At 40.0% G+C, this 27,743-nt stretch overlaps 2 protein-coding genes across 3 annotated transcripts in view; both read left to right on the forward strand.

The window, feature by feature from the left end:
- Positions 1 to 18,214, forward strand: part of LOC124170157 — a 36,108-nt gene extending 17,894 nt beyond the window's left edge. The window contains exons 5-9 of the mRNA XM_046548855.1: positions 1,675 to 1,845; positions 6,938 to 7,123; positions 9,474 to 9,703; positions 11,853 to 12,114; positions 17,946 to 18,214. Coding sequence (XP_046404811.1) covers positions 1,675 to 1,845; positions 6,938 to 7,123; positions 9,474 to 9,703; positions 11,853 to 12,114; positions 17,946 to 18,197 — 1,101 coding nt within the window. The 3' untranslated portion in view covers positions 18,198 to 18,214. The remainder of the gene's footprint in view (positions 1 to 1,674; positions 1,846 to 6,937; positions 7,124 to 9,473; positions 9,704 to 11,852; positions 12,115 to 17,945) is intronic.
- Positions 18,215 to 20,579: 2,365 nt separating this feature from the next.
- LOC124170158 overlaps positions 20,580 to 27,743 on the forward strand; it is a 40,939-nt gene continuing 33,775 nt past the window's right edge. Inside the window, exons 1-3 of one of the 2 annotated variants that reach the window (XM_046548858.1) lie at positions 20,580 to 20,726; positions 20,817 to 20,880; positions 21,414 to 21,688. In XM_046548858.1, the coding sequence (XP_046404814.1) occupies positions 20,822 to 20,880; positions 21,414 to 21,688 (334 nt within the window). In that variant the 5' untranslated portion in view covers positions 20,580 to 20,726; positions 20,817 to 20,821. Of the gene's footprint in view, positions 20,727 to 20,816; positions 20,881 to 21,413; positions 21,689 to 22,241; positions 22,649 to 22,732; positions 22,806 to 27,743 lie in introns of those variants that run through there. The other variant, XM_046548859.1, reaches the window with a different exon arrangement.

Consider the following 27,743-nt stretch of genomic DNA (forward strand, 5'->3'; position numbering starts at 1 on the left):
ACTTTTGATTCTAGGGGGGAGCAGTTGGGTAAGCCCACCTCGTCATGAGTCGGCAGTCCTAAGATTGATTTGACACAGCTTTGCAATCAACTCTCTTATTTGCATTTTAGTAGCCCCCTCATGTATATATGAATTACATCTCTTTTGAATTCTAAATTACCTGTTCCATGCAACTCATTTGAATAAATATTAAACCCTTCCACTTGGATTAATTTTCCCAATATCGTACTCCTGTTCTCCATTTGTTTTTTCTTTGGTTCTTTTTCAAATGGTAGGTAGCATAATCTTCTGGGTTCTAGCCATCACCCTTTGAGAATTTTTCGTCTCCAGAAACGTGCTCTGAGAATAATAGGGTGGTTTCCTATTATTTTTTTATTGCCTTAATCGAAAGATTATTACTCCTGAAGTACGTATTTCACGCTTTTAGATTTTTAAATGACGATATCTATTTTTCGCGATGAAATGCAAAGTGAAAATTTTCAAGCGCGCGATCGGATTTAAAAAAATGAGAATATGCTGGATCATGCATTGCTGTATTGCCCAGTTCAACAGTTGCCATACTGTTGACTCGAATCGATACTCGCGAGTAGTTTCCAACTAGACTCGAGGTCAAAAAGTACCACTTGCACATCCCTAATCCATAGTAAAGGATTTTTCCCTATGCATCACTGGCTATTATTCCACAAATCATCTTTACTTAATCCTTTCGAGACGGCGGAGTTTTCGTGTTAGCATGACTGCTGTACTGAGCCCCAAGTGACTCTTCTTTCTCGTGTTACGGAGCATTTTTGGAGGGAATTCGTTAAGATGGGTCTCGATGAACCTTTTTCGACCCCTCCACGCAGGGACTTTGCATTATCTCGAACTCCGAGAGTAGTTGTGCTCCCTCCTTTCCGGGTTTACGACCATACCTGCGGCATTGGTTCGCGGTCAACTTATGTATTGCTTATATGTATTTAACAAATCGATAATTGTTGCTTGCACGTAAAATACAGACTTTGAATTGAATTCCTCATTTTTTCCTGAGCATTGTCAAATTTTAAACGAAGTTCTAAGGTCAATATCGACGCACTTAATGCAGCAACAATTTCCATGTTGATGTTAATACATAACTCGAATATAAGTTAATATTTAATGTAGAATTTCATTTAAAAATTTTAAACGCAGCTCAAAAAGACAAATAATTCAATTCTTAGTTTATTTTTTATGAGAAGTTAACTAATATTTATTTTGAAAACTGACTGGATAAACAATTGTATGACCGCTGTCCCTTACCGCTAAGAGGGGTAATAAAAGGCGAGGGGTCAGGGTACCTGCTCCCGGATTTCGAGGGTAAAGCCCAAACCCCGCAGTATTATTGGGTCCCGAAACAAAGACGATGTAAACCCACGACCGCCCTAAAAGGGGGAGAGCTAGAAAACAAATATTAACGGCTTTCGATCTCCTGGCCAGGAAAATCTCACACGTAAATATACGCCCGTCGTCTCCTGGGTCAGGAAACGTCCACACGTATATATACGTGTATAGTAGGGAAAAGGTTAAAGCAACAAGTCCGTAAAAATTTACCATTGTCCCTTCCTTTTCATCGAATGGCTGTTGTGGGAAGGATTTTAGCCAATGTTGCCATGATTACATAATTTAATTTAATTGATCTTCTTTCTCTGTGTGTTTCAGGTCTCAGCCTCCGATGACTACCCCCAGGGAGTCTGCGAGCATTGCCTCTCGAAACTGACAAAATTCAAGCGCTTCAAAGAGCAATTCCGGGAGGCCAAAGAGTTTTTTGATCAGGAACTCAGGAGAAATAACAAAACAGTCGATGAAGGTGGTGGTTTAACATCAAATAAGGTGAGTTTCGTACAGGGTGGGGCAACATTACTTCCTTTTTTTTAAACTTAATAAAACGCATCGTATGAATCAGAAAATTTTTATTTGGTTTTTAAAATGTAGGTGCATATCTTAAGTTTTTTTTAATAGTCTTGAAAATCAAATCATGTAGGTGACGTCCTCCATTCTTGATACTTTGAGTGTACCAATTTCTGGTGTTTGTCATGACCTTTTCAAGCATAGCAGGCATTATGTTGGCAATTTCTTCCTGGATGTTGTTCTTTAAATGTTGTAGGGTCATTGGATGGTTCACATAAACATGGGATTTCAGAAAACCCCATGGAAAAAATCACAAGGGGAGAAATTGGGAGATCAGTCTGGCCACTGGGAATTGCCCGTGATTGGGATGAGGTGTTGTGGGAACTGTTCCCTCAAAGCAGCCATCGATGCTCTTGCAGTGTGTGCTGTTGCACCGTCTTGTTGGAACCAAATGTCCCCCAAGTCCAGCCCATTTAGCCGTGGGGGAAAGAATTCCTGTAACATTCCTGCTTGGTTGCAATCACAGACCATCGGCTCAAAAAGTAGTCCTCAATCTCAAACACACGCTACTCACTATTCCAACACATCTTGATGACTGAACTGTGCCTCGATAAAACTTTATAGCACTGCCTGTCGAAGAAGACCACAAGTGCTGTGCTACGACACCAAACGACGGAATGCCGTGCATTACAAAAAAGGAAGTTATGCTGCCCCGCACTCAATTAGTGTAATTGATTCGTGCAGTTATTCAAGAATCTAATATCTAATGGGGGATGTGTCAGGTTTACATATGAGGCATATCTTTTCTTAGAGGAAACATTTATTTACATGCATAGTTAATTTATTTTCACCCTCTTTAAAACAATATCCTGCACATCTTTTATCCATGTTTAATACAAAATTAGCCTCTTGCTTCTAGAACCAAGGGCAGTGGGTTCAGGAGGTGTTTGGGCAATTATCAGAGGCTGATTCATAAACAAATTTCATTCATTCATTCCTTTTCCATCATCATCATCACTGGTCAACAATCCTAGGATTGGTTTGACGCAGCTCTCCACTCTATTCCCCTATCAGCTAATCTTTTCACACCTACGTATTTCTTCTCTTTCACATCTCTCTTCACTTGTTCCATATATTTTGCTCGAGGTCTTCCTTTTCCATTCTTGCCTTCCACTTGTCCCTCGACGATTGTCTCCATCAGGCCGTCATGTCTCAAGCTGTGGCCCATAAGGTTGTTCCGTCTTCTTGTTAAGGTTTTCATGAGGCTTCTCTTCTCTCGTACTCTTAGATTTTTCGAACAATTGAGAATGGATATCTTTAAGAGCAACGCAGAGAACATAATATTAGAGCCACACTATATTTCCTGGCCCGATAGAAGCGATAAATTAAGAGAGATATTTTGCCAAACGGATAGATATGGGAATTCGTTTTTCCCCCAAACCATAAAGGATTTTAATAAACGCTAGTCCCAACCTTGTTAGATCACTTCATTTTTTTTTAGCTGCCAACAGCTGGTGTCCTAACACCCCCTGCTACACGCCTTTTAGGCGGTTTGCGGGATATTATATAGACATGTACTCTTCTTAGGACTTTCTCGTTACTAACTCGGTCAATCCATTTGATTTTCATCATTCTTCTGTAGCACCACATTTCAAAGGCCTCTATCCTTGGTTTCTCCGCTGCGGTCATTGTCCATGCCTCACTTCCTAATAGGAGCATACTCCAAATGTAGGTTCTTATAAATTGTTTATATACTTCCATGCATGGGTGCCGACTTACAAAAAATATTGGGGGGCCCAAACAGAGTATCTTGCACCGTGAAATTTTATAACTAATGAGTTTTAAGTTTTTTAAACATTTTAGAAGATTCATACAATCAACATTAGAACCGTGATATCTCAAATCTCGATATCTGCACACTCCGGGGAAAATCGACAAGCCTGACACAATTCCTCATCACACCCATAAGGAATTATTGAGGGGGATCGGGCCCCCTCAGGCCCCATGGAGTTGGTGCCTCTGCTTCCATATTTAAGTTTCCAGCTGTAGACAGGTCTCTCTTTTGGTGGAATGCTCTCTTCACTTGGGCTATTCTCCTGATAATTTCTTTCTTGCTTCTCCCGTCACTAGTTATCTTGCTTCCCAAATAACAGAATTCATTCACCCCTATCAGCTTTTGCTTCCCTATTTTAATATCAGTCTTGACTTCTTCTCTTCTGCTGCATACTAATATCTTGGTTTTCTTCGTGCTTGTTTTCAGTTGATATTTACCCTTTACCCCACCCATATTACCGTATAAGCGTGTGTAAGAGGTGCACAAGTGTAAGACACGCACCCCTATTTTGAGCATCGAAGCTATAAAGAAAAAAAATTTTGCTGCATTTTTTTATACAATCGTGCAGTGCTGCAGACGTATGCCTGGAATTTCGACAGTTATCGGAATTTCCTCTTTCAATGCTGCGAACCGCAGGTTTAGACACCAATATAATTTTCAGTTGCAAAAATCCTCATTTTAGCTCTGAAGATGATTTTTGAAAAATCAGGTCCTCAGCGTAATGGAAATTGCTCGGCAAGACAGATGTTGACTATTAACTAGAGATGTGCGAATAGTATCCGCGAATACTCGAATACCTCGAATACTAGGAAGTATTCGATATTCGAGGTTTCGAATAGTTATGCGAAAAGTACCGCCTCGAATACCTAGAATACTTTGAATTTCGCGTCATACACTGTCGCACACACGTCGTTGGTAGTTGACTCGGAAAAATGTAGAGAACTGTAGTCATTTAGTGCTCGCAGCGCCGTGATACTCACGTTGTCGAATTACATCAAATTGGTGGATTTTAGCGGTGAAAAGAGTTCGTCGAGGGGAACCGAAAATGGTCGGGTGAAAAAATCCGAAAATCCCCGATTCCCCCCACCAGGAGAACCTCCGTGCCGTGGGATAGCAACCTTAGGGCATTTCCCACGATCCGCTATCCCCCTCCATTCAGCACTCGCCTCACCCACTCTGACGCTTTCCTCTTCTCCGAAATCAAACAAAAGGTCCCAGCTCGCGCAGGGATCGCATTACGAAGACCCTCGCTTCGAAACAAATATCGAGTTACGAGAACAATAAAAACGTGTTTCACGCCCTCCCCCCTTTTCTCACCCACTGACCTTTTTCTGGCTACCTGCTTCGAAGTTCCCCATTTCTGGAGGTCAACTGCTGCGTGAGTACCGTGGGATACTTACATTAGCGCATTTCCCAAGATCCGGTATCCCCCTCCATTCAGCATTAGCCCCCCCTCTGAGGCTTTCCTCTTCTTCGAAATAAAAAAAAGGTAACAGCTCGCGCAGGGATCATATTACGAAGACCTTAGCTTCGAAAAAATACCAAGTTACACGAGAACAATAGAAACGTGTTTCGGGCCCTCCCTTTTCTCCCCCACTGACCTTTTTTTTCCTACCAGCTTCGAAGTTCCCCATTTCTGTGGAGGTCAACCGCTGCATGAGTCATCTATTAGCACAAAAGGTGTCTAAGAATGACTTTCGTCAATTGATGTCACACCTTTATTGAATTGAAATATTAATAACGTGCGCGTAATTTCAAAAAGAATAAGACCAAACACGACATATTTCTGAGTTTATTTAAGCATTTTACGCAAAGAAATAAATGTCAAAATACAACGGAGACTTAGCATTCTGGCGAAACTCGATATGAGCACAGAGCTTCTCGGAAGTTGATGCGGTATTTTTTTCCGAAAACGTATATCAAGTTTCAATTTATGAATGGTGCTATAAATCTTTATTGATACAGTCCCAGACAAAGGGATATTTTCTCAGAATATTTGGTTTCTCCCTGATAGCAATTCCAATTCATCTTCTTATCTCGTGAGAATTCCCAAAGATGGACTGAAAATAATTGAAGAAAATCCGGTGGAAAAGAGCTTGTATTTTGCAAAATGCCTCAGATTGTCAGCTAGCACTTGGCAGCAGGAGTGGGGGTAAAGCGATGTTAGTTGAATTAATTATATGCCAAATTGTTTCCATAAAATTAAAATATTCATTAATCAGCTAAATTCCTGTTCGAATCATTTAAAGGAAATCAAAATTACTCCCCAAAATCTTGTGTTACCTGCTGCATAGGCAACCGAGTCAAACATTACAGCATTCATCATTTATTATTCGAGGTATTCGAGATTCGAGGTATTCGAATATTCGAGCAATGATTTAATATTCGAATTCGAGAAATCTGCTATTCGACCCATCTCTACTATTAACCATGCATGTCCTTCAAAACTATGAGTTTCTCTACGTTTGTAAGCGATTACTGTATGCAGTATAAATGCCGCGGGATGCCCACTTGTGGCAGTAAATTTCGCGTGCCCTCCCTTAGCGAAAAAACTGTTGAAATTTCAACAGTTAATTGGAACCATTGTTGCATCCAACAGTAACTGTTGAATTCAACAGTAAATTGGGACCACTGTTAAAACTAACTGTAACTGTTAAAACTAACCATAACTGTAAACTCTGACTGTAACTAATAAATCCAAAAATTATTGATGAATTCAGATGTTACCGTTGGATTTTAACAGTTATATTTGGATCCAACAGTTGTCCCAATTAACTGTTGAAATTTCAACAGTTTTTTCGCTAAGGGTCTGGAGCAAAAAACCCCTCGCGATCTTTTCCATGTTCACCTCTGGGGTACCGACGAGACTGCGTTTACAAGAAAAGCAAACAGGAGAATTTTAAAAATACGTCACTGAGGGAGAAACTCCCCTGCCTGCCGCTTGTTTTTGACTTAGGGTTTCAGATGACTGACTAACGCTGAAAACCAAGGCCACTCAGTTCCCCTTGGACTTGCGACTGGTAAAGGGGAGGGGGGAAGATAAGAAGTTTGTGTAAGAGGCGCACCCCCATTTTCGGCGGCAAATTCTGGAAAAAAAAGGTGCGCCTCTTACACGCGCTTGTACGGTAACCAGAAGATTCCTTTTCCATCATAATGTTGAAATTGAAGCATTATTTTACAAAATTCACGAAACAATCTGTGACTCTTATCAACGTGTTGATTCCCTTCCTCTCTTTATAGGTGGTGATGGGGCAACCAGTGGTGACCTCTGCTGATGGGGAGGCAGGGGTGCTTTCGGATCGCGAGCATTCTGTGCAAGTTGATGTTCCGACTACGTCAAGAAAAGATGAACATCAGTGGCAAGTCAACGCTGAAGGGGAACAGCCGGACCATGATATGTCTGCACACGAAGATTTTAACGATGATGTGAGTTTACGAAATTCCCTCAGAAGTCATAAAGTCACCCTTCACGAGTTATTCACAATAGCAATGACAGAATATTATTACTTGTCTGGAAATATGTACAGTAAAACTTTGATTTTACGCAGTTGGAGGGACCGAAATATGGGCACTGTGTAAATTCAAAGTCTGTAAAATCAAGGGTTTGTGTTGAGGAGGAGTATATTTTTCAGGATAACACTTGCTCCTTATTTTTAGAAGGCTTAGTTATACACTTTTGTATAGTTCTGATTTAAGCCAGATCAGGAACCAGAAAAAGTCTCATATCTGAGGTTTTATGGTAAAAGAGCATGAAATCCTCTTCACTCGCCTCAGATATATGTTTCCTGGATTCAATTACTCAAAAAAATGAAGCCTAATAATCTTAATTACTCACAAGCAACTCCATTGATGACGTGTTACCTAAAAAGAAACAACGTTGCATTCCTGAACAATGTTTCCAATGGTTGAACAATATGGTTGAATTGCTAGCACTAACATTACTTCTGTTTCCCAGGAGAAATGTCGGAATGGTGATACTAAATGCTCGCAGAGAAGCTAATTTTCAAAAATATTCTCATTAAAAGCAGTTTTCAGGAAATCCGTTTAATCACCTGCAGACAAACAAAGATTGGAGATCGAAGAAATGAGGTATATGAGGATAGTCATCCAAATTAACCCCATTAACAGGGAGCAAAATTTTGCTAATACATCAGAAAGGCTTTACACCAATGTAGGCCTGGGTTCAAGTCCCGGCAGTAGCAGAAACTTATCAGAGATGGTCCTATCCCTACTTGAGTGCAATGTGGAGGGCACTTCCAGTGCACCACTCTGTCCAGCAGATGGGACGTTAAGTCCTGGTCCCTTTGGAGCCTCTCATTACAACCTGGCTAATGCCAACATAGGCCCTTACTTCATGGCGCTTATGACCTCAGCTGTCGGTTACCTCCTTCCAAATAGCATACCATAATGCGGAGCATACAGGACCCGGGATATTCGGAAATTTAGATTTTTCCTGTGTTTAGATCACTTTATTTAAGTGATCTACAGTAGAACCTCGGTTATACGACCCTCAGTTATACGATGACCTCACTTATACGCCGATTTTTTTTGGTCCGGTGAATAACCCCTTATGAAACCATGTATTTCCAATCCCAGTTATGAAACTTTTCACCTATATGACGACCTCGGTTACGAAACGCATTTTTCCAGTCCAATGAGATAAAATACCTCACTTATACGACTTTTCCGAGGAACTGCTCTACGAGAAGATTGCGGTACGCGATTTTAGTCACAGAAGCGGGGGTAGTATAGATATGTCAATGAAGAATAACAAGTTTTATACGGTGCAACCTCGATATAACGACACCCCACGGTACACTAATAAACACTCGCTATAGCGAATTGTCGCTTTACCGGAGGTGGAGTAAATAATAGCCAATATACCTGTTGCGAACAGATATACAGGAACAGGAGTGGTGCAGCGACAGATAAACATCTATGCGATAAACGTAAGCATAAATCCTGGCAAAAGGCGATTTTTTTTTCTCAGAAGTTCCCGCAGATTTGAATGGACAAAACCACCCGAACAAAGCTCCTTATAACTCTTCTTCGTCTGCATTCCTTGGGCACTTTTGTTTTTTTTTTAATTTTGCAGAGCGAATAGGAAGATAAATTAATTTCGACACACTCATATTACTCCTTTATTTTTATTTTCTCGCTTAGAAGTGTTTGGTGTTTTTTTGGGCATGGCGACTGCCATCAAATGCTTTCTATTCACGCAACTCAAGGACATACGGGTATGCTGACGACTGCTTTTTGCCGCCCGAGGAACAAAAGAAGATGAAATAAATTAAAAGTGTGGGGGCCTCACCATTACATATTACTCCATTACATAAAAATACTACTCCACTAAATTTCTATTACATTTTACATCTAGAACACACCTGATGACACCATATGGTGCGGCTCCCACGCTTTTATTTTTAGTGAACACATTATAGATTACCCACGTTCTTTGAATTATCATTTCAAAAATTTATCAGTGAAAATATTACGGATTACCCAGGTTCTTTGAACTATTCATGTAAAAATTTATTTTTTACTTTTTAGTCCATTTTTTGAAATATTTTTTTATTACTTGTTCCAAGCGAAATAAAAGCGTGTTTTTTTTTTAAGTTTTTATTAAAGAATTATTTTTTTAACCCGCTTGATGAATTCAAGCGCCCATCGACTCGTAGTTATCGTAGTTTGTATCAGTCTATCTCACCCTTGAGAAGTGTGAACATTGTGCAGAGTGATCTGTGATGCGTGACCCAAGGCTCTTCCTCTCTTCCAGACTGACCTGAGCAGCGAAGAGGATTTCGGGAAGACTGAGGGTGAGGATTTCCCAGTGCACGAAGAGATGGAGAGACCACAGGTTAAGCCGCCGAGAAGGATGCCTTCGGATGAGGACAAGTTTGCGTGCAGGACGTGTGGGGCAGAGTTTATGTACAAGAACCACTGGAAGGATCACGTGAGGGAGCACGAGAAGGGATATCCTTTCCCATGCACTTACTGCGACAGAAGGTGAGGTACAAGTGGCGTTCATCCCTCAAAACCAAAATCCCAATGCTAATAGGGTGGTTTCCTATTATTATTAGTACTGCCAGTGAATTATGGAACGCGCCCTGGGTTTCACCGCGTGGATGATCTTTGCAATGACAGTTTCTCCAGTATTTCAACCATTTGATATTGTCGATGACCTGAAGACCCCGGTTGGGATACCGGAGAAACTGTCGTCGCAAAGAAAATCCACGCGGTGAAACCCAGAAACATGGAGACCACAAAACTTGGGTCTCTTTGTGATTACCGTATTTATCTGAATGCAGTTCCACATTCCATGCATTCCCCATTTCTTTATTTAAAAAAAATGCCCATGGAAAATGTAAGGGATGAGACTATAGTCTGCATGAAGTTTCCTTTGCATTTTTTTATATTTTTTCCCAAAGCTAAAGCCTCAAAATTATGGAGGGGATTGTATTCGAAGGGCGACTATATTCAGAGAAATACCAGTTATCTCCATCCCATTGTACATGATCTTAGGTAATGTTTTTCCTATCTATTCAGTGAGTCCTCGTTCTACGTCACCCCGTTTAACGTCATTTCACGAATACGTCACGAAAATTTTGAGACCGTCATTCGTTCATCGCACCTTCGCTTTGCGATAACGTCAAGGCTTTTCGCGCGAGAAAAAACACAATGCGGCGGGCATCGCAGGTTGTTCGTTTTGTGGGCCGTAATATAGTCAGTCTAAAACAAGTGTAAAACGGTGTGTTTATTGTTAATTACGATTACGTTTTTAGCTAATTTTTCTACAAAATGAATTCTCAGGTAGGTGCGCAAGGTTTTACTTGACATAATGGTTTTCAGGATCCTAAAAAGTGATTTCAAGGAATTTTTCCGTGTATAACTCGGAGTTTTTTGTCGTCACTTTTTTCGCCATGTTCACAATAATTTTGGTTCCTGTAGCTGCGACGATGTTTCAGCGATGATGATGCCCAGGTGATGTTCGCCCGGGCGACCATCATAGCGAAGCTGAAAAGCAAATGCTGGAAGATACAAAAATGGAGATAGATTTACGTCATTGCTGCCATTTTCTTCGATGAAGACAGGAACTCGTATTAATGCCATAGTTCGGCATTCCCATCGTAAAAAAATGCCCCAGATAGGATACGGTAAAATTTTTTCGCATAGGAATTGTGAGGTCAAGGAGCCGATATTCACTTTTTACATTGTTTCCTATGGGATATTATGTTTCGATTAACGTCATTTCGTTTATCGTCACATTTTTCAGGAACTGTAAGTGACGTTAAACGAGGACTCACTGTAGTGTATCGGCCATATTCGCTTATTTCACTTGGGCTCAGCATGCCCCGAAACGCATGTTCCTGTCTCTTTCCTGCTATCGTGTGAGTGTGTATCTTTCCTTTCATCCTTGTGTCCTCGTCCATTCTTTCTGTGGGCGAGTGATGAGCTGCCCCAGTGCCATCTATTGGTTACTCTTGTGGGCCAAAGCAAAGGGAGTTTCCTGTGTATAAACCCCCCCTGAAATCATGGTAAATCTAAGCGTCCCGGTAGCTCAACTGGTAGAGCACCTGGCCGGCAACCAGGAGGTTCTGGGTTCGAGTCCCAGTCAGGCTGCATTTTTACCCTCTGATTTCTGGCTTTTTCCATCTACCACAGCACCGTTGTCCTCGTCCTTTTTCTATTACATGTTCCCAGTAAGTACAGTGCGGTAATAATAACTCAAGTGATTATGGAGGCTTCCGCGGTTAGTTGATTGGTGATGGTTTTCCGGGTTTACGGCGGTGTAAACCCGGAAAACCATCACCAATAACTCAAGTGTTTTGTATATGAGTTTTTTATCCTGTTTCAAATAAAAACTTTCACTGAAAAAATTTGTTTCTTATTGGAAATGCACAATATTAAATATAAGTTTTATAACAGTTTTCGTCACTTTTTTCCCCCTTGTTCACAATAATTTTGGTTCCTGTAACTGCGTTCGGGTTCTGGGTTCGAGTCCCAGTCAGGCTGCATTTTTACCCTATTATTGTTTCCTATGGGATATTATGTTTCGATTAACGTCATTTCGTTTATCGTCACATTTTTCAGGAACGGTAAGTGACGTCAAACGAGGACCCACCGTACATGATGGTACGCATTGTCTTTTCCGCAGGTACAAGGACCTGCAGACGTTGAACTCGCACATAATCACGCATTCGGACTACAAGCCGTACGAGTGTGAGCTGTGCTCCAAGCGCTTCCGTCGTCCCCAAGATCTTCTGTTTCACAAGAACAACCACATCGGCTTGCGGCAGCACCTGTGCGCAGACTGTGGCAAGGCCTTCGCGGGCCTAGCGGGCTTGCGTCGCCACGAGAGAATGCACAGGAAGAAGCGTCACTTCATCTGCAATGTGTGCCACAGAGAGTTTTCTACGGTAATTATTTGTTTAATTGTTGTCTCAGTTATAATATTGGTGATAGAGAACTTATTGTCATTAAACTTTAACCTTTTCCCTACTGTACACGTATATACAGTGCAACCTCGATATAACGACACCCCACGGTGCGCTAATAAACACTCGCTATAGCGAATTGTCGCTTTACCGGAGGTGGAGCAAATAATAGCCAATATACCTGTTGCTAACAGATATACAGGAACAGGAGTGGTGCGGCGACAGATAAACATCTATCCGATAAACGTAAGCATAAATCCAGACGAAAGGCGATGTTTTTTTGCATCACTAAATTTCCTTACTCAAATAACGACTAACTATTCAAACAATTTATAAGCGCCGCACTGAATTAAAATCATGCAAAGCATTGTTTCGTCAATCATTATATTTATCGAACGACAATTTACCACATAAATTTGAGACTGAGCACTCCATTAACTTCATTTCCAACAGATCGCTAGCAATTACAGAGGTTAAGGAGTCTTGATGAAAGTCTTCCGGCGGTGAAACCCTCGCTATGGCGAGAGCCAACACCGAAAGGGTCTCGTAAAAACGAATTTTTTAACACGCTTATTATAGGGTCAATTGACGGTGCATCGGCTATCTCTCGTAATAGTGGGGGTGTCGCTATAGCCCGTACTCGCTTTAACGAGGTTCCACTGTATACGTGTGGACGTTTCCTGACCCGGGAGACGACGGCTGTATATTTACGTGTGAGATTTTCCTGGCCAGGAGAACGAAAGCCGTATATATTAGTTTTGTAGCTCTCCCCCTTTTGGGACGGTCGTGGGTTTACGACGTCTTTGTCTCGGGACCCAATGCTTCGGTGTTTAGGATTAACCCTCCGAATCCGGGAGCTGGTACCCGGACCCTTTGCCTTTTATAACCCCTCTCAGCGGTAAGGGACAGCGGTCATTCAATTGTTTATACAGTCAATTTTCTAAATAAATATTCGTTCATTTCTCAAGAAAAATAAACTAAGAATTGAATTATTTGTCTTTTGAGCAGCGTTTACGATTTTTAAACGAAATTCTACGATAAATATTAACTTATATCTCGAGTTGTGTATAAAATTCAACATGGAAATCGTTGCTGCATTAAGTGCGTTAATTAATGCGTCTTAGAACTTCGTTTAAAGTTTGACAACGGTAGAAAAAAAATGAGGAATTCACTTCAAAGTCTGCAATTTATATGCAAGCAACAATTATCCATTTGCTAAATACATATAAGCAATACATAAGTTGACCACGAACCAATGCCGCAGGTATGGTCGTAAACCGGAAAGGAGGGAGCACAACTACTCTCGGAGTCCGAGATAGTTATAATATTGGTGATAGAGAACTTATTGTCATTAAACCTTAACCTTTTCCCTATTGTACACGTATATATACGTGTGAACGTTTCCTGACCTGGGAGACGACAGGCGTATATATACGTTTTCTAGCTCTTCCCCCTTATAGGACAGTCATGGGTTTACGACGTCTATGTCTCGGGACCCAATGCTTCGGTGTTTAGGATTAACCCTCCGAATAGATAATAAAGTTCGAGATAGTAAGTCCCTGCGTGGAGGGGTCGAAAAAGGTTCATGCAAGACCCTTCTTAACGAATGCCCTCCAAAACTGCTCCGTACCACGAGAAAGAAGAGTCTCTTGGGGCGAAGTGAAGCAGTCATGCTAAGACGAAAACTCCGCCATCTCGAAAGGGTTCAAAGCAATAGGGTGGTCTCCTACTATTTTTTTATTGCCTATATCGAAAGATTATAAACTCCTGGGGTATGCATTTCACGCTTTTGGATTTTTAACCATTTGGTGCACGCGCCTGCGAGTATAGCGCCAGTGCACTCTTGCAACTTTTTTGCCGCACTGTTACATTTTTGATTTTCCCAAAGTTGAGGGTGTTTTAACGTTTTTGGGTAATTTCTAATAAATAAAAGCACTTTAAATATTTTTCCCATTCATTTATAATCAAAATTATCGCATAATCATGTGCAAATTTCTTGATCAATAAATACATTGAATAATTTTTCTAAAGCAGGGGTTCCCAAACTTTTTTGTACCACGCCCCCCCCCCTACACATATCAGCTTTCCATTTTGCAATACCTTATTTCCACGGAGCCGTACATACCAACTCCTACCTGCACAAGTACTTGTACTCGTACTGCTTGATACAGTGAGTAGGTAGATTTTTTTGTTCACTGTTTAATGTGGGAAACGCAGAATGGAAAGATTACAATAGGGTGGTTTCCTATTATTTTTTTATTGCCTATATCAGAAGATTATTACTCCTGGAGAACGTATTTCACGCTTTTAGATTTTTAAATGACGATATCTATTTTTCGTGATTAAATGAAAAGTGAAAATTTTAAAGCGCACAAAAACGCGACGGGTAAGGAAATCTCTCCGTGCTACGCATTTCTGGTTCTCCCTCCCGCCTTGTGAGGTGACCTTGATCAAGGTTCTGAGCGCTGATAGGACACAGGATACTAGAGGGTAGCTGAGTACCTTGCTGTCTGGTAGCGCTTGGCTTAAAAAAGGTTTATTAATACCTTATCAAACGAGGAAAACTTTCCGACCTTAGCCAGTTTTAATAGGTGATTATTAAGACATGTTTCCCTGAGCTCTGCGCCTCATGCATGCATTGGTAACATCAGACGATGTAAAACTCCTATCCTCTCGTGTAGAAACTAGGTCCCTGTGACCTCTTGCGGAGTGGCATCGCATGGGCGCCAATCTGGCCCTTTTCAAATGAGGATAAAATTGACCATTGCCATTTGTCTAACCCGGTATTTCTAAAACCAAATAATTTGAATATTATGAATACACTAATGATGGGTAACGAATCGCAATCAATGCCTTTCGTTTTCTTTGATGAAGGAAAATACCCTGTTCACCGCTGTCTAATAAATAGTGCCCCTTCTTATGTTTAAACATTTTGTTTTCTGTTAGTTTTTATTTGTTTGTGCTATTGTTTGTTATCTTTTAGACATTATTGATTTAGGAACAGCTAATTTAGAGACCTTTGTGCCGTTTTTGGTGATGAAATAAATAAACAAGTGAATGCTTCCCAGAAATACATCTCGCATCTCGTTTGACGCAGATTCTCGGAATGAAGAAGAACAGTTCAGATATGGTCCTTACTCTGTGGCTCAACTTTTCGTAAAGTTGTGGGCATAAAAAACACATAAAAAGCTGACCGAAGACAGCCTGATCACAAGACGTAAGACGATATAGTGGCAAGCCACAATTCCAGTCCTTATGAATGAAAACTTAGAAAGAATTTATTTCAAAGATACGAGGAAATTATTTTTGTAATTGTTTTATTTATTTCATTTGGGTGTCACGCCCCCCCTGGACTTTCTCCACGCCCCCCAGTTTGGGAATCCCTGTTCTAAAGGAATTGCAGACGATAATCTGGACACTTATAAAGTCATAAAAAAAACACATACAAAAAAGGAAATGGATATGCCAAATTGTTAATGCAATCATTAAAATTTGAAAAATAACAACCTACAGTGGAACTTGGTTATAACGTCATCAAAGGGACCAGAAGATTTTTAACGTTATATCCGAGTGACGTGATAAAAAAGCAGCCTTAAAATCAGAGTGAAAGGACAAAGTAAAAATGCAAATGTTCTGCTATATACAACACTGTTTGTTGAAATCTACTCGTACGTTGGAATATGTAAAATAAAAAAACGTTAATAAAAAAATGATATTCACAATTAAATATATTATAGCCTAATAAAAATCTTACTTTACTGTCGAAAAAAATCTGTGATCTTCTTTTGAACGGTCCTTTTGTAGGGGTGGGAAGGGATAAGACCAAGGTATGCTGGACAGCCTCTGCTCCCTCCAGACACCAATTAAACAAAATAGTTGCATCCCGTCACCAGCTCAACGTCCAGCTTGTGACCTGTGTTAGCTTTTGATGTTTCTACACATGGTTTCTATGAACTTTGGGACATAATACAATCACACAACCACTTTTGCAACCTAAGAATCGCAAAATTTTTGACGCTATAACCGAGCGTCGCAATATTTGTTGACGACATAAACGGGTTTTCGTACAACATAAAATGTTCAATTTTGGCTCGTCTGTATAAAATGAGACGTTAAACCCAAGTTGACGATACAGCCGATGCCGTTACAACCAAGTTCCACTGTATACCAGCAAAATTAATTTTTCATTTTTTTCATCCTTATTGGCCATCACTGCCTCTGAAATGACATCTGTGACATTTTTTGACGCAGGTGGAATGATTATTGCATTTAAAATAGAAAAAATTCGTACATTTGCCGTCTTATAATTTTAATATTTTCCCCATGCAAAACTATGACTCACCCTACATTGAGGCTCATGGGCAGAAGCAGATAATTCAGGAATTTTCCCAAGTCTCATCGCTAGAAAAGCCTATGTGTCTGCTGGAAGATTACCTTTTTTCACCCTTGCCTTGAGATGTTCATCTACAAGGCAAAACGCGAGAGCTTCCATGAACTCCATTCTTGGTCTTCGATGGATTTTTTTCAATATTCTTAGCTACAAAAATCTATGATCTACCAGATCAGAAAATTTTAGCTCAATCTGCCACCCGAAGGTCGTATAGTCTTGGTAGTCACACCATTCACAGTAAAACCTCTATGTTGTGAACCTCTTTACATCGTAAACCTCCATACTTCATACCACCCCTATTGTCCCATCAGATTTACATGTCAATTTAAAGGCAAACCTCTTTGTAGTGAACCTCTTTATCTCGTAAAACCTCCACATACCAAGGAGACACCCCCGAGACGGCCTATCTACCTCCATAAATTGTACCGAGACAACAAAAGACCTTTCATGCAGGCACGATTACGTAAATGGAATGACATTTTCAGCAATAAATTTTTCACTTTTTTTTCTTATATACCTTATTATGCTGTAATTTTCATGTTAATCATTAGTTATGGCCATTTTGTTCCATATGAGAGCATACATAACAGTAAATAAGAAAAAAGGTATATGTACTTAATTATCCTAATCATTTTAAGTGACTGTTGAATTAAGAGAGATCACATCGTTTTCTCTCGAGTCATTGTAAAAATCATGCGATAGCGCTCGCTTTCTGTAATTGTTAAATAATAAATATATGTTCACTGATGCATGCATGTTTGTTTAAACACATAAATGTAATGGTTTAAAAGACTGTAGTGCCTTTCATTTCCAAAGGATATTGTTGGGTATTCCCCCCCCCCCTCCTTCGGCGAGTGTCGTCGCCCTCTGACCTTTCCAAGGCCCGGCCAAGTCCCTTTCGGCTCCTTTCTCATGATCTCCGCCAAAGGGACTCGACTCTCGCCCTTTTGAAGTGAGGGAGTGCCGTTACTCGAGGGTCAGTAACCCTTATACCCTAGCATCCATGCCTATGCCGACTGCGTGGGTGTTTGTCAGTGTTCAACCAAAGCCGGGAGCGTGTGGACGCGGAGTTTCGGCGTGTGCTTCTCCGCAAGTTGCGTGCGAAATAAACTGAATTCGATTGAAGGTGTCCTTGCCTTTCATTTCATCATAACCCGGGGTACACGTCCCCGCGCGCACTTCTCCTGAGCCACCTTCGGGCCGGATTGCACGAACAGATATGAAAAAATGGTGCCTATCACTGAAACCTCTCTATATTTTGGTCCCCTCCATTACGATGTAAAGAGGTTTTACGGTATCACTACGAGAACAACGGGAACCAGTGGTTCCCCAACCAGTATATTTTCAACGTCCTTGAATACACCCGCCTTTACTATTCTAAGATGGTCTTCTGACTTCCTCTCCGCCTTCTCTTCCTCCACAGAACCACGGTTTGAAGTCTCACATGGAGGTGCATCAGAAGGACGAGATGTTCACATGCCAGCTTTGCAGCAAACAGTACGCTTCGCGCAGGAAATTGGTCAAGCACCTCAACTACATGCACGGACCGAAGAGAGAATTCCCGTGCGACGTCTGCAACAAAGTGTTTGCGTGCAAGGAAAACCTATCGCACCACAGGAGGCGACACTTTGGCCTGCCGCCTCGCATTCGCAAACCTCGTGTCCCTGTCAAATAAAAGAATCATGAAAACAATTTTTTGTGAAGGAATTCATTATCCATCTAGTATAGAATAGAATGTCTCTATTTGCCGAGCGATCTAGTATATGAAGCATGAACAAAATATAATAATAATAATAGTAATTTATTTTCTCCTACATTTTATTTTCACATCTGAATACAAAAATAACAAAGAGGACGATATTCAGGTGGTCTCCAAGGTCATGGGACCAGAATTGAGCCACCATCAAATAATAAAATGCATGCCAATAAAAAATAATAATAATAGTGCAGTAAATGATACAGGAGTGTTTTAAATAAATAATTTCAAAATAAATTTTCTATTAATTCTTTTGAGGAAAGCCAGTATGTAGCAAGTCTTAACATGACATTTGATGAAATCACTTTGGCCCCATGTTAAGCAAACAGTGTTTATATAATGTTAACTTAGGTCTGTTTGCTAATAGAAATGACTCACTTCCTAACCTTTTCCCTAAGGAGGGCATGTTTTCACGGCTTGAATTTTCCGATGCTGAAGGACGAAGGCCGTGTTTTCACGGTTTTGCAGTCAAACATGCCAAGTGGGTCCCAAGCACCATTTGGGTCCCTAGGCGCGAGAGGTGCGACCCTTTCCTATTGTCAGTGTGGGGATTATCTTGGCCCATTCCAGCTCTTAGTGTCCCACTCGACGAAGGTGCTCATGGTCACTTCTTCGTTTATAAGTTAGAATAACTAAAAACGTACATGTTGCATTTATTGAAAATCAATGCCAAGAATTACATTCTGGATGTTCTGCTGATCGGTTCAAAATTTAAAACGGAACTCTAGCGTTCATTTTAACGGAGTTAATCATCATCTAGAACAAATTTTGGAGATGCTAAGGTTAGATGTTTAATTTTTATTTTTTAAATTTACTAGCAAATTTATAGGAGCTATATTTAAATGGTTTACATCTAAAGATTTACGTTACTCTGTTAGCCACATTCTAAGTGTACATTTGCGGTGAAATTCAATAAAATATCTGATTTAACTCCTACGAAAAAAAAGCCCTTGTAATGTAATAAAATATGATTCTGTCAGGTCTTTGTTGTGAGCCAAAATTACAGTTACTATCTTTAATAACCCTTTAACAACCTTTGAATACAAACGTACTATAAAAGAATTTCCATGTGAATATTCCCATTTAGGCATAGATCGGTCTGAGTAGGAGTAATCAATCAACATGAAAGAATCTTGACTGTGTTGGAAACCCTTCAGAAGCTTTAATCCAGGAAGGATGGAAATTGTAAAAAGCTCCAACAGCCATGACATATTCTGCTTGTCCGTTTTACATCGACACGGGTATTCCTTTATTGGTATGTTTGTGGAGACTGTGGCAGTGGATGGGGTAGCCAGGAATTTCGTTTGGGGATCCAAAACCAGGGTGGAACAATTTTGAAAAACAGGGTACCGAGTATATGAGGGTTTCATACTAATTTTAACGTGCAAAACGGGGGACCTCTACGACCTCATAGATGTAGCAAAGGGAAAAATTCACAGGGCCGTATAAAAATCTCCCAAAGCTCGTCCTCATTGCAAGAAAACTTTTTGCTGTGCAGGTGTGGCCAAATTCACTCACACAAGCAATTAATTAACACAAAATCCTTTGTAAGGGCTGTAGGGACCTCAACAGAGGGCATCCGTAGTAGGCCTTTGCCTGTGAAGATTCCCGGTTTTGTGGAGCAAGAAGCCTTAACCAAACCATGTCTTTAACATAAAACCATACGCTCCGAACAAATCAACAAAGCATATTAGTAAATTTGGTTTGTGGTCAACTAAAGCAGTTTCAAATCCTTAATTTATCTAATAATTTCCATTGAGCACAAATTTTTTACGCTTCATGTTCAATCACAATTTGAAACAGCTTTGAAATTTATATAACGCGGCATGATACTGCAGCTTAAGAAATTTTGGCGCCCACCGCTCATTTAAATGGGTTTCAACAGTCGCCACTGGCGTCGCTGACGAGCATATTGATCCGAGAATCACTGGGAAATTAGGTCTAATTAGAGCTAATGACCGAAATTAAATTCATAATGATGTTCTTAATCTAATTAGTAACTTTTCAATGTGATTCCTTGCAATTAAAAACATAATTATTTTTTTTATACATGTCCTGCAAATATTGGAAAAAAGTGGATCGCATTGCACTCATTACCACGCTGCGGACAATTTAGAAAGCTAATCAAAAGGCTACCTAAGTGGCAACAGATTGCAGCCATTAATATTATGTCTCCTGTATATAGTCACCTTGCATGCATTGTTGATAAACATTCTCGCTTTTCGATACTCAAATGTTACGATATCTTTTCCCGCAAACCAAATGTGACGATTATTGCAAAGAGAATTAATATCATTGCTTAGGGTTTTCGCAGGCATAAGCACAAAACATTCATCAGCCCCATGCATCTATATCATACATACATAAATATTGAAATTTAGGCTTCAATAACCCGTGTAAGGTGCTGGTAGGATCGTTTATTTTAATAACAAGGTGATCGTGTGCGAGGTAAGTCTAAGGTAATCTTTGAAGATTATCTTTTCACCAGAAAAATATAAATATCACAATGTCTAAAATACAGTTCATTTCAACCGAAAGGTGAAATGGGTTGGCCACGCTGCTGTGTTCCTGGCTGTGGAGAGAACAAGAAACTTCGTTTTCGGTAAGAACTTCTAATTTTTTTCAGTAGGTGATGGAATATCCTAAGTTTCAGTGCTAGAGGTTAAGTGAGGTTGTTGTATGAGTCGTTATCTAGTAGCGTATCCTGGATGCCTTTATGGCTTGAATTATATGCGCAGTAAGTGTGAAATCTTTACTTTTGAGTATCGGCTGTGAGCCATCGACCATGTGATCACTAATTTATTTTTCTCCGTGTCATGTTATCTAAACCATAACTTGTTATTATCTTCGAGGCATAGTTAAATACTCTATTGCAATGCGGTTTGTCATTTGTGCTATGATATTCAGTATCGGTTGAATACATTGTCAGAGTATTCCAACTCTGCAATTTTTTTAATGCGTTGTGTGTTTAATTTTATGGTTTAAAAGCGTTTTGGGTTATTGCTTGATTGTGCCGACCTTGTACATAATGTTAGGAATCAAGGGAAATAAGGTCAATGGTGTGAAATAGTTTAGTAAATGGCTTTCGTTCCTTTAAATATCTGCTGTTTATCATGCATTCCTTGTCGTTAATAGGTTTCCACATCCCTATTCAGACAGACACAAGAGGTTTGCGGAATGGCTTAAAAGGATTGGAGATGAGAAGTTGAATAAAATGGACCCCAAGAAAGTATATGAAAATAAAAGAATATGCTATCGCCATTTCTTCTTGACAGATTATGAGGAGGGTACCCACATATTGAAAAGGGACGCTATTCCTTCCAGATTTCCAGTGATTCCCAGGAATACCCTGAAATCTTGCGATTCCAATAACTTGGCACCTGGGGAAGCAGGAGCTTCCTCATCACCAGGTAATTTTCTCATTTACGCGTCGTAATCTATTTTTTGCAGGCTTTTTCATAACTTGCTTGCTCTGTTTCATCGATGGAATCGTGTAATATAGGGCGGATCCAGGATAATTTTTGTTTAAAAGTCGAGCTTTCAACTTCGATTGTACAATGGTTTATTCAAACGTTCGTTTCACATTTAAGATAAAAAACGACCTGCAGCTATTACTGCGCAAAATATACTTTCTATTTTAATATAAAAGTTATTTACATGAAAATATTTATAAGTTCCATACATAATAATGACATTTTCTGATATGTTACCTTTAGATAGCTAAAATTATTTTTAATGTTATCCGAACCGATCAATAACGTATTAATCGGTGCGGATTATTTTCATCTTTGTACGGCATTCTCTCTGTCGCCAAGATTTTCTTTCTTTCGCGTCATACCAACTGAGTTTACTATTTTTTTATTTTATTAGGGACCACGTCGCTGACAATTTTGGCGGCACGCTTTTGAGGCTGCGGAACTCTAACGAACTACGAGCGCCACTTGTAGTCAACCCGTTCTTTGTTTTTGGTGCGGTTTGTTTACGTGTGTATACGCGAGTTATTGACTCTTGAAAAACTATTTAATGTTGTTCTTCAGTGTTTTTGTTTAATTTATTAACGCTAAGGTAATTCACGGTGTGGATTTTACGGTTGAGGCAGGAGCTCGTTCGCTTAATTTTCGGCGATATTTGAAATGCCACGAAGCTGTGTCGCACCAGGGTGTACTGAGGGGTATGGCTCTAAAAAGTCAACCTTCTCATTTTTCTCTGCCCCCAAAGATCCTGTTAAGAGGCGTAAATGGCAAGCTGCGATACCGAGGGTAAACTTTGAGTTGAAGGCAGGGCAGAGACTGTGTGAAAGGCATTTCATGCCCCACGACATCGTCAGGAAAAAGCTGTTGAAAGATCGCGACGGTAATGTCGTCCAGGAGGTAAGCAAAGGCTCGGCTCAAGTAAAATAATTTCATAAGCATCAAGGAATGCAATTAATGCGTTATTTCGCTGTTTCCTTTTAGGTGAAATTTGGAATTCCTAAATTGACTGATGACGCTATTCCTGTGCTCTATCCGGGTTTTCCGGCTTGCCTAAGTAAGCCAAAAGCGAAGTGGGACAAAAACCCCTCGGAAGTACTACTTATTATTTTTAGTACAATTCTCTTCTTTTCCATTGCCTAACCTGAGAAATTTGTTTCATGTATATATCGTGACAAATATTTACTTATGTTACGCGATGAAATGTGGTACTACCTAGGTGACAGGTGGAATGGTTACTTCAAATTATTGTGGGTTTAGGGATGGAATGAAGCAAGCAATACAGCATTAGGGTGGCACGCACTTTGCTCGTACCCACAAGGGAATTACGGTTATTTAATAAAAGGGCCATTACATCTCAAATCGGGCAGATAGCGCAAAATCATGTCCACTATCAATCATGGGAGCATCTTCAAGTTTAATTTTCCTGAAAAAGGGAGGATAGTGCAAATGAAAAAAAACTCAGTGCCGCATTTGGTGACCCTATTTGTAATGAGAAGTTGAAAAAGTGGCATTTTGCAGGGAAAAACATTGTTGGAATGATCATTTTTATTAGATTTATCAAAAAAATTTCAAATTGCCACTTGTTTCAATTTACTTTGAAGTTTGTGGTCTTCACAATGTTTACAGAGATTGCTATGTATGGCTTTCATGCTAAAATAATTAGTGATTTTTACAAGTGATTGAAACTGTAGTTTATTTGTGGAAATTATTAAAAGTACAAGGTAGTTACCTATTAATTTTTTATTGTCTAAATCGAAAGATTATTGCTCCTGAAGTACATATTTCATGCTTTTAGATTTTTAAATGACAATATCTATTTTTCACGATTAAATGAAGAGTGAAAATTTTCAAGCACGTGTAAACACGACAGCTAAGTATGAATGCTGGGAAAAGCCCGTTTGATGTCTGGCTGCTGCTGTATGAGCCCACCTGGGTGCGAGGCTATGAATGCCGCTACGATGAAGGCTACTTGCTGCCGAGCATGGCAGTAGTGTAGAGTACCCTGCTAGCAGGTAGCGCTTGGCTTAAATAAGGACTATCAATACCCTATCAAATGAAGGAAACTTTCCGACCATAGCCAATTTTAATAGATGGCTATTAACCCTTTCGAGACGGCGGAGTTTTCGTGTTAGCATGACTGCTGTATTGAGCCCCTAGAGACTCTTCTTTCTCGTGGTACGGAGCATTTTTGGAGGACATTCGTTGAGAAGGGTCTCGCAGAACCTTTTTCGACCCCTCTCCACTGGGACTCCACATTATCTCGGGCTCCGAGAGTAGTTGTGCTCCTTCCTTTCTGGGTTTACGACCATACCTGCAGCATTGATTTGCGGTCAACTTATGTGTTGCCTATATGTATTTATCAAATGGATAATTGTTGCTTGCACGTAAATTGCAGACTTTGAATTGAATTCCTCATTTTTTTCTGAGAATTGTCAAATTTTAAACGAAGTTCCAAGGCCAATATTAATGCATTTAATGCAGCAACAATTTCCATGTTGATGTTTATACATAACTCGAGATATAAGTAAATATTTATCGTACAATTTCATTTACAAATTGTAAACGCTGCTCAAAAGACAAATGATTCAATTCTTAGTTTATATTTCTTGAGAAATGAACAAATATTTATTTCGAAACCTGACTGAATAAACAATTGTAAGACTGCTGTCCCTTAGTGTATTCATAATATACAAATTATTTGATTTTCGAAATCCCAGTTTAGATGAATGGCAAAGGTCAATTTTAATCTCATTTAAAAAAGGCCACATTTGCGCCCATGCGATGCCACTCCACGTGACGTCACAGGGGTGCAGATATTATACAACTATTCAGGAGTTTTACCTCATTCGATGTTACCAATACATGCATGAGGCACACAGCTGAGGGAAACATCTCATAATAATCACCTATTTAAACTGCCCAAGGTCGGAAAGTTTCCTTCGTTTGAGAGGGTATTAATAATCCGTACTTAAGCCATGTGCTTCATGCTAGCGGGGTACTCTGCTACCTGCTAGCATCCTGCGACGTATCAGCGCTCAAAGCCTCGCCCCAAGGTCACCTCAATTGCGGCAGCGGGAACCAGAACGACGTCACACAGGAGTTTTCCCAGCATTCTTACTTGGCCGTTGCATTTTCAGGTACTTTAAAATCCTCACTTATCATTTGATTCCGAAATATAGATATAGTATTTCGATTTAGGTTTTAAAGTAGAAATAGGAAACCACCCTATTTCTTTAAATTGAAATTGAAAACACTATTGCTGACCAAAATGTTGTATTCTGTTGATGAATACCTCAATGGTGCATTTTTATCCCTTGTACCTTAAATGTGTGCTTAAGTGAATATCCTATTTGCTATTTTGGTTTAAACTCATAGGCCGTTTTCCAATTCGCAATTATTCACCCTCCGTGCACTTTTCGATCGTCAACTTACGGATGTGACGACAGCAAGGGTGGATCCAATCGGCGAGGGCGCAAGGGAACGAAGGGTAAAGTGAACAAGGGAACGTGGATGCTCCCTCGCTCCCTTCCCCTCGTAGGAAGTGGACGTCAAAATGGCGGCAATGGAAAACTCAGAAATCTTGAATTGGAGTTTTAAGCAATTTTGTGTTTATTATGTGAGCTCTTCTACGTTATATTATATCGGCATTGTGAATTCTTGCTCTTCGCATGCAAAAAATATAAGTATAAAGGTGAAATTGATTCTTAAATCAACCACCAGATATTCTAACACCACCCCGTGCGTCACATTTCGTTATTGCCAATAGTTCGCATTATTTCCGTTCACACTTTATGGCGCCAACAGAGCATTAGTAAGGGCGCAGGGTGCAAGGGAGAAAGGGATCAAGGGAATGAGTGCATACTACGTGGATTGGAAAACGGCCATAGTATTGACATTGCTAAAATCTTGCTGATTATTGATTTATTATACAGTGAGTCCTCGTTTAACGTCACTTACCGTTCCTGAAAAATGTGACGATGAACGAAATGACGTTAATCGAAGCACAATATCCAATACGAAACAATGTAAACAAGTGAATATCGGCTCCTAGACCTCACAATTCCTACGCGAAAAAATTTTAGCGTATCATATTTGGGCCATTTCTTACGATGGGAATGCCAAACTATGGCATAAACACGAGTCCCTGTCTTCATTGACGGCCATACCAGCAGTGACGTACATCCTTCTCCATTTTTGTATCTTCCCGCGTTTGTTTTTTCGGCTTCGCTATGGTGGTCACCTGGGCATCATCGCCTGGGCATCTTCATCGCTGAAACATCGTCGCAGTTATAGGAACCAAGATTATTGAGAACACGGCGAAAAAGTGACGACAAATACTCCGAGTTCTACCCGGAAAAATTCCTAGAAATCACTTTTCAGGTTCCAGAAAACCATTATGTCAAGTAAAATTTGCTAAAACTTTACTTGACATTTACACACTTAACATTTGCGCACCTACCTAAGAATTCATTTCGCAGAAAAAACGTAATTTAAACGTAAATGAAAATTTGCTATAAACGTAATCGAAATTGACAATAAACACACCGTTTTACACTTCGTTTAGACTCACTGTCTTATCGCCCACAAAACGAACAACCTGCAACTCCCACCGCTTCGCGTTTTTTCTCGTGCGAAATTTAAAAGACCTGACGTTATCGCGAAGCAAAGGTGTGATAAACGAATGGCAGTCTCAAAATTTTCGTGACGTTATCTCGAAATGACGTTAAACGGGGTGACGTAGAACGAGGACTCACTGTATATCGTTGAGCAAAAAACGATACTTTAATTATTATGTTGCTGATGCATTGAAAATTCTTTGGAATAAAATAAAACTCTTAAATACTGCTGTAGGTTCTTGGAGATGTTAGTACTGGCACGGGCACATACCAGATCCCCAAATAAGTTAATTAATTTCTTAATAACCGAAACCACAGTGCATTTTCTGTACACTCATACACTCATTTTTTTTACCACACATTTAGGGGCAATCGTGAGGATGCTCTTCTCAGGGGCGTAGCTAGGAATTAGGGCAAGGGGGAGTTTTTAAGGGGGTTTTAAGGCTAGAGGGGTTTGGAGAGAATAGAATATCCCGGTGGCGTAACTAGAAATATACTTTGGGGGAGGGGATGAGGGGGGTTAGTGGGTGCTACCCCCCAGGAAACGGGGATTTCAGGAAAAGTTTTGAAAAATAACATGCCTTTTATGTCATATTGGCAGTTAAAATTTAACTTTTAGCAGATGCAGTTATTATATTTGAGTGGAATTATATATTTGGTTGGAAGCCAAGGGACACAATAGTTTAGTTTCCTTCATCAAAGAAAACGAAAGGCATTGATTGCGATTCGTTACCCACCATTAGTGTATTCATTATATACAAATTATTTGGTTCTAGAAATACCGGTTTAGACGAATGGCAATGGTCAATTTTTATCCTCATTTGAAAAGGACCAGATTGGCACCCATGCGATGCCACTCCACGTGACGTCAAAGGGACCTACTTTCTATACGAGTAGATAGGAGTTATACATCGTCTGAGATTACCAATGCATACATGAGGCACAGAGCTCGGGGAAAGATCTCTAAATAATCACCTATAAAAACTGCATATGGTCGGAAAGTTTTCTTCGTTTGATAAGGTATTGATAATCCTTATTTCAGCCATGCGCTACCAGCTAGCAGGGTACTCAGCTACTCCCTAGCAGCCTGCGTCGTATCAGCACTCAAGCCTCCCTCAAGGTCACCTCACAGGGCGGCAGCGGGAACGAGAAATACGTCATACAGAGAGATTTCCCGGCATTCATACTTACGCGTAGCGTTTTCGCGCTCATGAAATTTTTCACTTTTCATTTAATCGCGAAAAATAGATGTTGTCATTTAAAAATCTAAGTGCCTGAAATACATACTCCAGGAGTAATAATCTTTCGATTTAGCCAATAAAAAAATAATAGGAAACCACCCTATTGATTTCTCCTTTCTGTACAGAGTTACGTAC

Source organism: Ischnura elegans, chromosome 13 (assembly GCF_921293095.1).
Source record: "Ischnura elegans chromosome 13, ioIscEleg1.1, whole genome shotgun sequence".
NCBI classification, from domain to species: domain Eukaryota; kingdom Metazoa; phylum Arthropoda; class Insecta; order Odonata; family Coenagrionidae; genus Ischnura; species Ischnura elegans.